General features: G+C 36.8%; 1 protein-coding gene across 1 annotated transcript in view; it reads right to left on the bottom strand.

Moving 5' to 3' along the window:
* Nucleotides 1-2,590, bottom strand: part of LOC148950541 (uncharacterized) — a 76,583-nt gene extending 73,993 nt beyond the window's left edge. Inside the window, exon 1 of the mRNA XM_089091896.1 lies at nt 2,528-2,590. Coding sequence (XP_088948022.1) covers nt 2,528-2,590 — 63 coding nt within the window. The remainder of the gene's footprint in view (nt 1-2,527) is intronic.
* Between the last annotated feature and the right edge of the window lie 11,935 nt (nt 2,591-14,525).

Genomic DNA, 14,525 nt, shown 5'->3' with positions numbered 1-14,525 from the left:
AAATTTTCAGTTTTTCAAAAAAAGATCATTTATATCTTAGGACAACTAATAGTATGAAAAAAACTGGCCTACCTCCGTTCTTCGGGGTCATGTAATGTCAGAAAAATTAACAGCATAAAATTACCTGATGAGGCCTCTACCATTGAACAAGGCTGTAAGTTCTATGTTCTGTAACCCCACTTTCTGTACAAACCATTGAGGTTAAACCCATACCGTTTAATCATAATAAGCCCAAAAAAGTGGCAAAGGAGAAAAAACAAAAGAAAAAAAGAAAAAAAAACAACAACACACACACAACAGAACAGGACAAAACCAAAATGTAAGTGTTAGTCCCAAAACATTCAAAACTGGTAAATTTTGGCTTATAAACCTGTTCATTGTTTTGTGAAAGGGGGAACTTTTGCCACCAATGTCATCTTATTAAGAGAAAGGGGCGTTATTCTAACCTCTACACTTTTCAGGGAAAATATGGATCTCTGGCCTCGTTGTTGAATAAGATAATAAATTTTGCAGAGCCTTAGAATTCTTGTCTGGGGTCAAAAAAACATGTTTCCGCATGCCCTGGAGTCAGAGCCGACAGCATGAGAGCTGAACTGAAGTTTTATAGTTGCTGTGAAAATGGAGTATTTAAAGTTATTTTATTAAGTTTAAAATTTTTCAAGCCATGTTTCTGCTCTCCCGTAGAAAACTCCATTTGAACAGAAAAGGTAGTAGACATATGTTTAATTAAAGCGAGACAAGAATTCAAAAGTGTTCGAGTTTTGAGACGAATCTCTTTCCCCATCACCAATTCTTTTTTTTACAATAAATATGAAAACGTACAGATCCATAAAAGGAGCCTTTCTGGAGGATCCAAAAGTGCTGTCATCTCCATTTACAAGCCATTTTTGTTGGTAATTATACCCTCCTCTCATTGCTGAAGAGATCGCAGGTTTCCCTTGGCTTCTCTGTCATTGTACATTTATTGTATGCGACGGGTTTTCAACATATTATTATTATTATTATTATTAAAGTGATATAAAAAAGTTGACACAAGGAAAATAAAATTAGTTTCCTAATTTTGTTCCTTTTAGGACTAATACTACTTGAAGAGCTGACGAGCTCGTGTCACACCAGTAAATCTTTTTACAAAAACTGGTCCTTGAAACATACTAGTGTGAAGATTTCAAAGAGCGCACAATTGCTTTGTTATGGCGCACACTGGAAACATAACATTGAAAGATTATATTCAAAATCAATTTGGGACTTGATTTGTTGCAAAAACATGCTAAGGACAAACAGTGGGCCCTTGACCCCTCCGTCATCCAGACCTATGCTAATTGGAAGAAATGTAGGTAAGTGGCACTTTTTCGCACCAGAATAACGGAGGGCTTTTTCAATGTGTAGGACTGAAGAACCAAATGAGCCAGTTGCTCAACATAAAATACGCTTCCCATCCCTCACACTGTCAATTTTTTAACCAGAATTAAGCATATTTCATTTTATTTGAACCGAAATCATGAGAGGATCTCTGATCTGCATCAGCGGAGGATCAAAGAGGGACCATTCCCCTCCAAAGAAAAAATCACTCCCCTCTCCATCACCTCTTTTGTAGAAAGATAGACAAGTTGCTCCTTGTTTGAGTCAGAATCATGCAACCATTTAAAAACCTGAATGATTGTAGGCTAAACGTGGGGCTATGGACCTCCCAGCAGCCCCCTTCCCCGGCCTTCCTGCTAATTGTTTTGCAAGAAGGTAGGTATAGTGCAAGTTGTTTAAAGCTGAATACCACGAAGATTTTTCTCCACTCTTCAAACCACCACCATCAATCTTCATCATTGGAAAACCAAAGTAGATATACTCCTCTATAGCAACACTCCCTCCACCCTTCCACCATGTTTTTAGTTGAAAATTGGTTTATGTCGCACTTCATTTGAGACATAATTATACAAAATTTTTAAAACCGGTATGATTGTAGACAAGATTTGAGGCCATGAACGCTTCATCACCTGATCTCTCTCTCCCTACAATTTTTTTAGGAAGTCCTGCATGTTGCACGTTGTTTAAAGCGGAATCCTGTAACGATTTTTAATAGATAGATAAAATAGGTCCATCGTCAATCCGATTTCCCCCTGCACTTTCGGACGCCAAGTTTTTATCAGAAAGGTAGGGATATTGCATCTAGAATAAACTAGAATAGCGAAAAGCATTTCAAATGGCATGATGGAGAAACAGAGAAGGCCTTAGCTCATCCAATACCCAAGCCAAACTTATAGCAAACAAGTAGGTCTTTTGCATTCTTTTTTACCCGACCAATTTTAAATGTTCATAACTTGAAGAAAAAGTGGGCCCAGGGCTTCTCCAATACTCCCTGTTCCTCCCATCTTGAAATTTTTAGAGAAAGTTAGGTATGTTACTCCTTGGCAGAAGCAAAGTCAAGCAACGATTTTCAGTCTGTGTTATCGATCCTCACTCTTTGCAGTGCTAACTTTTGAGCTGAATGTCAGGCATGTTACAATTTGTATATTCAAATAGCAAAAAGACTTACAATGTCTATAATTAGTGAACCCCAGCGGCAGAGGGGCACCATGAATGCCCCTTCTTTCCCCATCTTTAATTTTTAAGAGGAAGAAAGGTATGTTGCACCTTGTTTAAATCAAAAACGTATAAGCTACATAATTCGTGTCTTAAAAAGGACCCATTGCCTCTCAGGCACCACTCCTCCTCTCATCACCAGATGTTTAGTAGGAAGCTAGGCAAGTTTTCCCATTCGAAACAGTCATCCAAGAATTTCCGATCAGTACACCAGGAGGCACAAAGTAAGCACTTGCCCCCCAAGACCCCCGAGACCACATCAGATATATTATAGATGTATACCCATTCTTCTACCTTCAATAAGCTTGAAACTAATAGGGCAAACAACTTAAGCCAAGGGTGCAGAGCCGATTGAGGCGTCCATCACTTCACCTACCTTCTGCCTAATGCATCCGCATCCACATAAAATTTGGCAGGAAGATATCTACAGCTAAGAAGAATTGGACCAATGAATTTCAGACCTGTAAACTTTACAGTCCAGAGGCTAAAAGACTTCAAAGTTTAGGGTGTTCTTCTTTATCACTGTAAGGAGGCCTTATTTTTGTGTAAATTTGGTAACTCAATTTCAGTAAAATTTGGAATTCGCTTTGCTTCAATAGATCAGAAATAAAGCGACAATTTTAAATCAGCTTGAATTTGAAAATAACTTCGCTTTGCGTAACTAGTCATAAATATTGTAGTGAGACTTCTTTATTCAAGAATCGAACTACTTTTGAACCCGTGATAATTATTTGAAGACCTAATTTAGACAAGTTTCTGGTATAAAACAAAGAGGAACGCAAGGCCTTGAAATACTGGTAAAAACTACTTTTTAACAAAAAGTTGTTGATTGGCTGAAAGAACAGGGGAAGGTCACTAAGCGAATCAAGTAGCAAAGGAATAAAACATACGGGGGATAGAAAATAGAGGTTATCTTGTGAGGAGGGGGACTAGAAAGGAACTCTTGGTAACTCTTATATATATAAGAAGATTGGAACTAGAGGATGACACAATATTCCTCCCTTGGTGCATTCTCGGACGTTATACGAAAGGGGGAATCTATTCCTCTTTTTAGCCACTTTTGCATTTCTCAACCCGTGCTAATATTATATAGAGGCGGCCCTGATGTTTTATCAAAAGCTATCAAAGCTATCAAAGAGCTACCAAAACATCGGAATGGGGATGAATTCAGTAGTAATACTGAAGAGGAGATTGCTTCTGTGAGAGGGAACAAGCCTGGGTACAGGGATAGATGCTTGACCTCTGGGTCTATCCATGGCAAACTGGATGAGGTAAAAGTAAAGGGCAGTACACTCGCGTGTGTTACTGACAGCAGGTCAATTCTAGAGGGGAGTGAAATGGAATCATGTAAAGGAAAAGTTCTGGCTGTGGAACTTGCGAAAACCGGATCTATTGAAGGAGTTACTGGCACCATGAGTAATTGGGTTGGGAGTAGAGATGCTCGTCTGGATTCTATGGGGCCCCCGTACCAAACAGGTTTTTCTGGTAGAACCTTATACTTTGTGTACGCCCCCGTACCAAACAGGTTTTTCTGGTAGGTATTCTATTCTACAGGGCATTACACCTTTGCCAAGAGATTTACGCAATTTAAGGACAAGTTTTTCTGACGTAGATTTCTAGTTCATGATATACAAGTTTTTTTTTAGCTTAAATCCATGGTCATTCATCTGTAAGTTGATTAGTAGGTTTTTTTTTTAAACATGGCTAATAGGTTTTTAAACCTATTACTACGAAAGCTACATGCATTCCATTTTTGGAACTTGGAGTGAGATTGTGTGATGCTATCAGACTGGTTTCGTTTCATGGGTTCATTAATAGAAGGACGAATGTTTTTGAAAAGGGTAATTACGTCTTGAGTTTACGTGATTTGCGAATTTTTTGCGAAAAGGTATTTACGTAAAGGTATTGCGATGGTTAAGAATGCCTCACGGGTAATTAAAGAATGGGATGGTTGCATCAACAATACAAAGAATATGCTCAGATACTTAATAGATTTGACGCCTACAAGAGACATTGGTAGAAGGTATTCAATAGCTTAATTGAAAAGTAACGATAGAATGACATTGTGACTTGACCTAGCTTTACCTCACCGATATGGTCTGTATAATACACAAGTGATGATTTGTACAGTGTTGTCAATTTTAAATAGTTTAGAAATAAAAAAAATAAACAAGAAATGGCTGAAAAGTGTTTTGAGGGAGTTGAGTTGCACGAGGGTTCAGTTACATGCGGATTCAGTTACACGGGGATTAGTTAAATGGGGTCGAGTAGCACGGAGGTTTAGTTGTACAGGGTTTCGGTTATACAGGGGTTCAGTTACATGGGGGGTTCTGTTGTCGGGGGTTTCGGTTATACAGGGGTTCAGTTACATGGGGGGTTCAGTTATTTTTTCTGATTTTGTGTGTTTTCGCAAGAAAATAACTAGTCTTTTAGCAAACTTAGCCATAGCTACCTGAAACTCTGCATAAATATCTTCATTTTTAATCTAATTGCATAGCTACTAAAGGAACATTGAACATTTTTTCTGATTTTGTGTGACTACCCGGCACCCCAAAGACTCCTGAGCCTCCATTATAATACTTTTTAAGGCTTTATTATATCTTTTCAGAACAAATTATTATTTTAGGGAATTATTTCTGTGAAACAGTTAGAGACATTTGAACGGTGTTGTGAGGTCCCGCACCACAACCCCAAAGGGCTCCGATCCCCCCAACCCAACCCCAAAGGAAGCCCCCGGACACCAAAGGTTCTCTGGACCCTCAAAGGACCCCCGGCGCCCCGATGCCTCCTGAGTCCCCCATTATAATACTTTTTAAGGCTTTATTATATCTTTTCAGAACAAATTATTATTTTAGGGAATTATTTCGGTGAAACAGTTAGAGACATTTTAAGAGATGATTTTAGAAAAGGACTTGAGGGTGAAACTCTGTGGTCGTTATAATACACAAGTTCCATTTGAACGGTGTTGTGAGGTCCCTTACCAAAACCCCAATGGGCTCCGATCCCCCCACCCCAACCCCGAAGGAAGCCCCCGGACAGCAAAGGTTCTCTGGACCCCCAAAGGACCCCCGGCACCCCCGATGCCTCCTGAGTCCCCCATTATAATACTTTTTAAGGCTTTATTATATCTTTTCAGAACAAATTATTATTTTAGGGAATTATTTCGGTGAAACAGTTAGAGACATTTTAAGAGGGTTGTGAGGTCCCTTACCACAACCCCGAAGGGCTCCGATCCCCCCCCCCCCACCCCGAAGGAAGCCCCCGGACAGCAAAGGTTCTCTGGACCCCCAAAGGACCCCCGGCGCCCCGATGCCTCCTGAGTCCCCCATTATAATACTTTTTAAGGCTTTATTATATCTTTTCAGAACAAATTATTATTTTAGTAAATTATTTCTGTGAAACAGTTAGAGACATTTTAAGAGATGATTTTAGAAAAGGACTTGAGGGTGAAACTCTGTGGTCGTTATAATACACAAGTTCCATTTGAACGGTGTTGTGAGGTCCCTTACCAGAACCCCAAAGGGTTTCGCTGCCCCCACCCCACCCCCCACCGCACCCCCCGCCCACCCCAGGTGGGCGGGCCCCCCAAAGGACCCCCCGCACCCTGATGCCTCCAGAGTCCCCCATTATAATACTTTTTAAGGCTTTATTATATCTTTTCAGAACAAATTATTATTTTAGACAATTATTTCGGTGAAACAGTTAGAGACATTTTAAGAGATGATTTTAGAAAAGGACTTGAGGGTGAAACTCTGTGGTCGTTATAATACACAAGTTCCATTTGAACGGTGTTGTGAGGTCCCTTACCAGAACCCCAAAGGGCTCCGATCCCCCCACCCCCACCCCGAAGGGAGCCCCCGGACTGCAAAGGTTCTCTGGACCCCCAAAGGACCCCCGGCGCCCCGATGCCTCCTGAGTCCCCCATTATAATACTTTTTAAGGCTTTATTATATCTTTTCAGAACAAATTATTATTTTAGGGAATTATTTCGGTGAAACTCTGTGGTCGTTATAATACACAAGTTCCATTTGAACGGTATTGTGAGGTCCCTTACCACAACCCCAAAGGGCTCCGATCCCCCCACCCCAACCCCGAAGTAAGCCCCCGGACAGCAAAGTTTCTCTGGACCCCCAAAGGACCCCCGGCGCCCCGATGCCTCCTGAGTCCCCCATTATAATACTTTTTAAGGCTTTATTATATCTTTTCAGAACAAATTATTATTTTAGGGAATTATTTCGGTGAAACAGTTAGAGACATTTTAAGAGATGATTTTAGAAGAGGACTTGAGGGTGAAACTCTGTGGTCGTTATAATACACAAGTTCCATTTGAACAGTGTTGTGAGGTCCCCTTACCGCAACCCCAAAGGACTCCGATCCCCCACCCCAACCCGGAAGGAGCCCCCCGGTCCTCAAAGGTTCTCTAGGCTCCCAAAGGGGCCCCCCGGGCCCCAAAGACTCCCGAGCCTCCATTATAATACTTTTTAAGGCTTTATTATATCTTTTCAGAACAAATTATTATTTTAGGGAATTATTTCGGTGAAACAGGCCCTCATAGGTGTTTGTTGTCTGCAACCTATAGTTTGGGATGAATACTTTGCTATTTCAAGCTTTTCTGAGCTAAGGTTTCTTAGTATTTCATAGGTGTGTGTTGTCTGAAACTTATGATTTGAGGTATGAAATTTGCTATTTACTACTTTTCATAACCAGATTTATTAGTATTTCGTAGGTATGTGGTGTCTGAAACCTATGATTTGGGATGTGTGGGTTGCTATTTTTTGACTTTTCTGAGCTGGATTTCTTAGTCTTTCGTAGGTGTGTGTTGACTGAAACCTATTATTTGGGAATGAGTGGTTTGCTATTTTTGACTTTTCTGAGCTAGATTTCTTAGCATTTCATAGGTGTTTGCTTTCAGAAAATTATGGTTTGGGAGGTGTAGTTTGCTTTTTGGACTTTTCAGAGCTAGGATTCTTAGTCCCTCATAGGTGTTTGTTGTCTGAAACTTCTAGTTTGGGATGAGTAGTTGGATATTTCAGACTTTTCTGAGCTAAGGTTTCTTAGTATTTCGTAGGTGAAGCTTCAACGTCAGTTTTAAGTTCACCAAGACATAAAAAATTTAAAGTTCAGTTCTAATTTTTCCATAGAAGATAGGAAAAGTTATACTATTATTGTGATTATTTTCTATGAAGATAGAAAGTTTCACTTTAATTCTAAATTTTCTTAAATTCAGTTCCGACTTTTCTCAAAGAGATGAGACAATTTAAAGTTCAATTCAAAATTTTCTCAACGAAGTGAAGGAAATTTCAAGTTCCCTACTGAATTTTACCAAAGAACACAATTCAATTCTAATTTATCAAGAGAAAATAAAAATCTTCCACTTAAGTTCTTTATTTCAAAAAGACATAAATAAATTTAAAGTGCATTTCTAAATTTTTCAGTGGAAGATAGAAAAAGTAATACCATACTTGTGAATATTTTTCCAGAAGATAAAAAGTTCTAGTTCAATTTAAAATTTTCTCAACGAAGTGAAGAAGAATTCAAGTTCTCTTCTGAATTCTAACAAAGAACACAATTCAATTCTAATTTCACCAGAGAAAATAAAAATCTTCCACTTCAGTTCTTTATTTCACAAAGACATAAATAAATTTAAAGTTCAATTCTAAATTTTTCGTTGGAAGATAGAAAAAGTAATACCATACTTGTGAATATTTTCACGGAAAAGAAAAAAGTTCTAGTTCAATTTAAAATTTTCTCAATGAAGTGAATAAAAGTTCAAGTTCTCTACTGAATTTTACCAAAGAACACAATTCAATTCTAATTTCTCCAGAGAAAACAAAAATCTTCCACTTAAGTTCTTTATTTCACAAAGACATAAAGAAATTTAAAGTTCAATTCTAAATTTTTCGATGGAAGATAGGAAAAGTAATACCATACTTGTTAATATTTTCCCGGAAGATAAAAAGTTCTAGTTCAATTCAAAATTTTCTCAACGAAGTGGAGAAGAATTCAAGTTCTCTTCTGAATTCTACCAAAGAACACAGTTCAATTCTAATTTCAACAGAGAAAATAAAAATCTTCCACTTCAGTTATTTATTTCACAGACATACAGAAATTTAAAGTTCAATTCTAAATTTTTCGGTGGAAGATAGAAAAAGTAATACCATACTTGTGAATATTTTCACGGAAGATAAAAAAGTTCTAGTTCAATTTAAAATTTTCTCAACGAAGTGAAGAAAAGTTCAAGTTCTCTACTGAAAGTTGGGTTAATCTAGGTTCACTTAGAGTGGCGCGCCACTCTAAGTGAACCTAGATTAACCCAACTTTTTAGATATCTCTCTCACTATGACTCTGTTTGCGTGTCGTGTCAAAAACCAGTCTGGTTGAAAACGTGGAGTTTTCGTGCTGGTCACTTTTTTGCAATGTGTAGGACACAGAGACGATACAGAGACGACACAGAGACGTCACTTTTTTTGCAATGTGTAGGAACCAGTGGGGAATCCCCGCTCGTTTGGAAAGGTGCCAAGGAAAGGCAAGCAAATAGCATGTAGTTTCAAAACGTGTTTAATCACGTGTAGAGGTCCCATAGAATGAAATTTCTGTAATTGTGCATGTAAACGGTGAATTCAAGAATGAGTTTTTTACTTACTTAGAATTTTGTCATAATTTCTTGAATGAAATGTCTTTTTTTTTTGTATCCAAGAGATGAATATCAATAAAGATTTTGTTACTTACTTTCCTTTTTTTTTAATTTATTGAATTAAATTTCTACATCGTGTATGTAAGTCGTGAAAACAATAAAGCGTTGTGTATCCATGAGGTAACTTCAAGAAAGGATTTGTTACTTATTTAGAATTTTGTCATAATTTCTTGAATGAAATGACTTTTTTGTTTATCCAAGAGGCAAATTCATGAAAGAATTTGCTACTTACTTAAAATTTATGATAATTTTCTGATAATTTCTTGATTGAAATTTCCGTTTTGTGTATCCAAGAGTTGACTTCAAGAAAGAAATTGTTACTTACTGATAATTTTTTCATAATTTGTTGAATTAAATTTCTACATCGTGTATCTAAGTCGTGAAAACAATAATGAGTTTCTTACTTACTTGGAATTTTGTTATAATTTCTTGAATGAAATGTCTTTTTTTTTATCCAGCAGGTGAATTCAAGAAAGAATTTGCTACTTACTTACAATTTTTTAATAATTTCTTTAATGAAATTTCTGCATTGTGTATCCACGAGGTGACTTCAGGAAAGAGTTTGTTACTTGCTCACAATTTTTTCATAATTTCTTAAATGAAATTTCTGCATTATGTATCCATGAGGTAACTTCAAGAATGAGTTTGTTACTAACTTAGAATTTTGTCGTAATTTCTTGAATGAAATGTCTTTTTTATTGATCCAGGAGGCGAATTCGAGAAAGAATTTGCTACTTACTTACAATTTTTGATACTTTCTTAAATGAAATTTCTGCATTGTGTATCCACGAGGTGTATTCAAGAAAGAGTTTGTTACTTGCTTATAATTTTTTCGTAATTTCTTAAATGAAATAACTGTATTGTGCATTCAGGAGGAGGATTCAAGAAACAGTTTGTTACTTACTTAGAATTTGTCATAATTTCTTGAATGAAATGTCTTTTTTATTTATCCAGGAGGCGAATTCAAGAAAGAATTTGCTTTAGTAAAATTCAGAAGAGGAATTGAACTTTTCTTCACTTCGTTGAGAAAATTGTAAATTGAACTAGAACTTTTTATCTTCCGGGAAAATATTCACAAGTATGGTTTTACTTTTTCTATCTTCCACCGAAAAATTTAGAATTGAACTTTAAATTTCTTTATGTCTATGTGAAACAAAGACCTTTAGTGGAAGATTTTTATTTTCTCTGGAGAAATTAGAATTGAATTGTGTTCTTTGGTAAAATTCCGAAGAGAACTTTTTTATTTTAAATTTTTCATCTCTTCGAGAAAATATTCACAGGTATGGTATTACTTTTTCTATCTTCCACCAAAAAATTTAGAATTGAACTTTAAATTTCTTTATGTCTTTGTGAAATAAAGAACTTAAGTGGAAGATTTTTATTTTCTCTGGTGAAATTAGAATTGAATTGTGTTCTTTGGTAAAATTCAGAAGAGAACTTGAATTCTTCTTCACTTTGTTGAGAAAATTTTGAATTGAACTAGAACTTTTTATCTTCCGGGAAAATATTCACAAGTATGGTATTACTTTTTCTATCTTCCATCGAAAAATTTAAAATTGAACTCTAAATTTCTTTATGTCTTTGTAAAATAAAGAACTTAAGTGGAAGAATTTTTTTTTCTCCGGAGAAATTAGAATTGAATGGTGTTCTTTGGTAAAATTCAGTAGAGAACTTGAAATTTTCTTCACTTTATTGTGAAATTTTTAAATTGAACTAGAACTTTTTTTATCTTCAGTAAAAATATTAACAAGTATGGTATTACTTTTTCTATCTTCCATCAAAATATTTAGAATTGAACTTTAAATTTCTTTATGTCTTTGTGAAATAAAGAACTGAAGTGAAATATTTTTATTTTCTCTGGAGAAATTATAATTGAATTGTGTTCTTTGGTAAAATTCAGAAGAGAACTTGAATTCTTCTTCACTTCCCTGAGAAAATTTTAAATTGAACTAGAACTTTTTATCTTCCGGGAAAATATTAACAAGTATGGTATTACTTTTCCTATCTTCCTTCGAAAAATTTAGAATTGAACTCTAAATTTCTTTATGGCTTTGTGAAATATAGTACTTAATTGGAAGATGTTTTTTCTCTCTGGAGAAATTAGAATTGAACTGTGTTCTTTTGTAAAAGTCTGTACAGATCTTGAAATTTTTTTCACTTCATTGATACAATTTTAAATTGAACTAGAACTTTCTTATCTTACGGGAAAATATTCACAAGTATGGTATTACTTTTTCCATCTTCCACCGAAAAATTTAGAATTGAACTTTGAATTTCTTTATGTCTTTGTGAAATAAAGAACTGAAGTGGAAGATTTTTATTTTCTCTGGTAAAATTAGAATTGAATTGTGTTCTTTGGTAAAATTCGGAAGAGAACTTGAATTCTTCTTCACTTCGTTGAGAAAATTTTAAATGGAACTAGAACTTTTTATCTTCCGGGAAAATATTCACAAGTATGGTATTACTTTTTCTATCTTCCACTGAAAAATTTAGAATTGAACTTTAAATTTATTTATGTCTCTGTGAAATAAAGAACTTAAGTGGAAGATTTTTATTTTGTCTGGATAAATTAGAATTGAATTGTGTTCTTTGGTAAAATTCAGTAGGGAACTTGAACTTTTCTTCACTTCATTGAGAAAATTTAAAATTGAACTAGAACTTTTTATCTTCCGTGAAAATATTCACAAGTATGGTATTACTTTTGCTATCTTCCACTGAAAAATTTAGAATTGAACTTTAAATTTCTTTATGGGTTTGTGAAATAAAGAACTTAAGTGGAAGATTTTTATTTTCTCTGGATAAATTAGAATTGAATTGTGTTCTTTGGTATAATTCAGTAGGGAACTTGAACTTTCCTTGACTTCGTTGAGAAAATTTTGAATTGAACTTTAAATTTTCTCATCTCTATGAGAAAAGTCGGAACTGAATTTAAGAACATTTAGAATTAAAGTGAAACTTTCTATCTTCATAGAAAATAATCACAATAATAGTATAACTCTTCCTATCTTCTATGGAAAAATTAGAACTGAACTTTAAATTTTTTATGTCTTGGTGAACTTAAAACTGACGTGGAAGCTTCACCTACGAAATACTAAGAAACCTTAGCTCAGAAAAGTCTGAAATATCCAACTACTCATCCCAAACTCCCAACAAACACCTATGAGGGACTAAGAATCCTAGCTCTGAAAAGTCCAAAAAGCAAACTACACCTTCCAAACCATAATTTTCTGAAAGCACACACCTATGAAATGCTAAGAAATCTAACTCAGAAAAGTCAAAAATAGCAAACCACTCATTCCCAAATCATAGGTTTCAGTCAACAAACACCTACGAAAGGCTAAGAAATCCAGCTCAGAAAAGTCAAAAAATAGCAACCCACACATCCGAAATCATAGGTTTCAGACACCACATACCTACGAAAGACTAAGAAATCTGGTTATGAAAAGTCGGAAATAGCAAATTACATACCTCAAATCATAAGTTTCAGACAACACACACCTATGAAATACTAAGAAACCTTAGCTCAGAAAAGCTTGAAATAGCAAAGTATTCATCCCAAACTATAGGTTTCAGACAACAAACACCTATGAGGGCCTGTTTCACCGAAATAATTCCCTAAAATAATAATTTGTTCTGAAAAGATATAATAAAGCCTTAAAAAGTATTATAATGGAGGTTCGGGAGTCTTTGGGGCGCCGGGGGCCCCTTTGGGAGCCTAGAGAACCTTTGAGGACCGGGGGTTTCCTTCAGGGTTGGGGTGGGGGATCGGAGCCCTTTGGGGTTGCGGTAAGGGGACCTCACAACACTGTTCAAATGGAACTTGTGTATTATAACGACCACAGAGTTTCACCCTCAAGTCCTCTTCTAAAATCATCTCTTAAAATGTCTCTAACTGTTTCACTGAAATAATTCCCTAAAATAATAATTTGTTCTGAAAAGATATAATAAAGCCTTAAAAAGTATTATAATGGGGGACTCAGGAGGCATCGGGGCGCCGGGGGTCCTCTAGGGGTCCAGAGAACCTTTGCTTTCCGGGGGCTTCCTTCGGGGTTGGGGTGGAGGGATCGGAGCCCTTTGGGGTTGTGGTAAGGGACCTCACAACACCGTTCAAATGGAACTTGTGTATTATAACGACCACAGAGTTTCACCGAAATAATTCCCTAAAATAATAATTTGTTCTGAAAAGATATAATAAAGCCTTAAAATGTATTATAATGGGGGACTCAGGAGGCATCGGGGCGCTGGGGGTCCTTTGGGGGTCCAGAGAACATTTGCTGTCCGGGGGCTCCCTTCGGGGTTGGGGTGGGGGGATCGGAGCCCTTTGGGGTTCTGGTAAGGGACCTCACAACACGGTTCAAATGGAACTTGTGTATTATAACGACCACAGAGTTTCACCCTCAAATCCTTTTCTAAAATCATCTCTTAAAATGTCTCTAACTGTTTCACCGAAATAATTGTCTAAAATAATAATTTGTTCTGAAAATATATAATAAAGCCTTAAAAAGTATTATAATGGGGGACTCAGGAGGCATCGGGGGTCCTTTGGGGGTCCAGAGAACCTTTGCTGTCCGGGGGCTTCCTTCGGGGTGGGGGGGGGGGGATCGGAGCCCTTTGGGGTTGTGGTAAGGGACTTCACAACACCGTTCAAATGGAACTTGTGTATTATAATGACCACAGAGTTTCACCCTCAAGTCCTTTTCTAAAATCATCTCTTAAAATGTCTCTAACTGTTTCACCGAAATAATTGCCTTAAATAATAATTTGTTCTGAAAAGATATAATAAAGCCTTAAAAAGTATTATAATGGGGGACTCAGGAGGCATCGGGGCGCCGGGGATCCTTTGAGGGTCCAGAGAACCTTTGTTGGCGGGGGGTTTCCTTGGGGTTTGGGGTGGGGGGATCGGAGCCCTTTGGGGTTGTGGTAAGGGACCTCACAACACCGTTCAAATGGAACTTGTGTATTATAACGACCACAGAGTTTCACCCTCAAGTCCTTTTCTAAAATCATCTCTTAAAATGTCTCTAACTGTTTCACCGAAATAATTCCCTAAAATAATAATTTATTCTGAAAAGATATAATAAAGCCTTAAAAAGTATTATAATGGGGGACTCAGGAGGCATCGGGGCGCCGGGGGTCCTTTGGGGGTCCAGAGAACCTTTGCTGTCCGGGGGCTTCCTTCGGGGTTGGGGGTGGGGGATCGGAGCTCTTTGGGGTTGTGGTAGGGGACCTCACAACCCTCTTAAAATGTCTCTAACTG

Source organism: Artemia sp. Qi Xiang Cuo, chromosome 7 (genome assembly GCF_049724085.1).
Source record: "Artemia sp. Qi Xiang Cuo chromosome 7, ASM4972408v1, whole genome shotgun sequence".
NCBI classification, from domain to species: domain Eukaryota; kingdom Metazoa; phylum Arthropoda; class Branchiopoda; order Anostraca; family Artemiidae; genus Artemia; species Artemia sp. Qi Xiang Cuo.
Note: the sequence above shows the minus strand (reverse complement) of the source record. Positions and strands in the feature narration are given on the sequence as shown.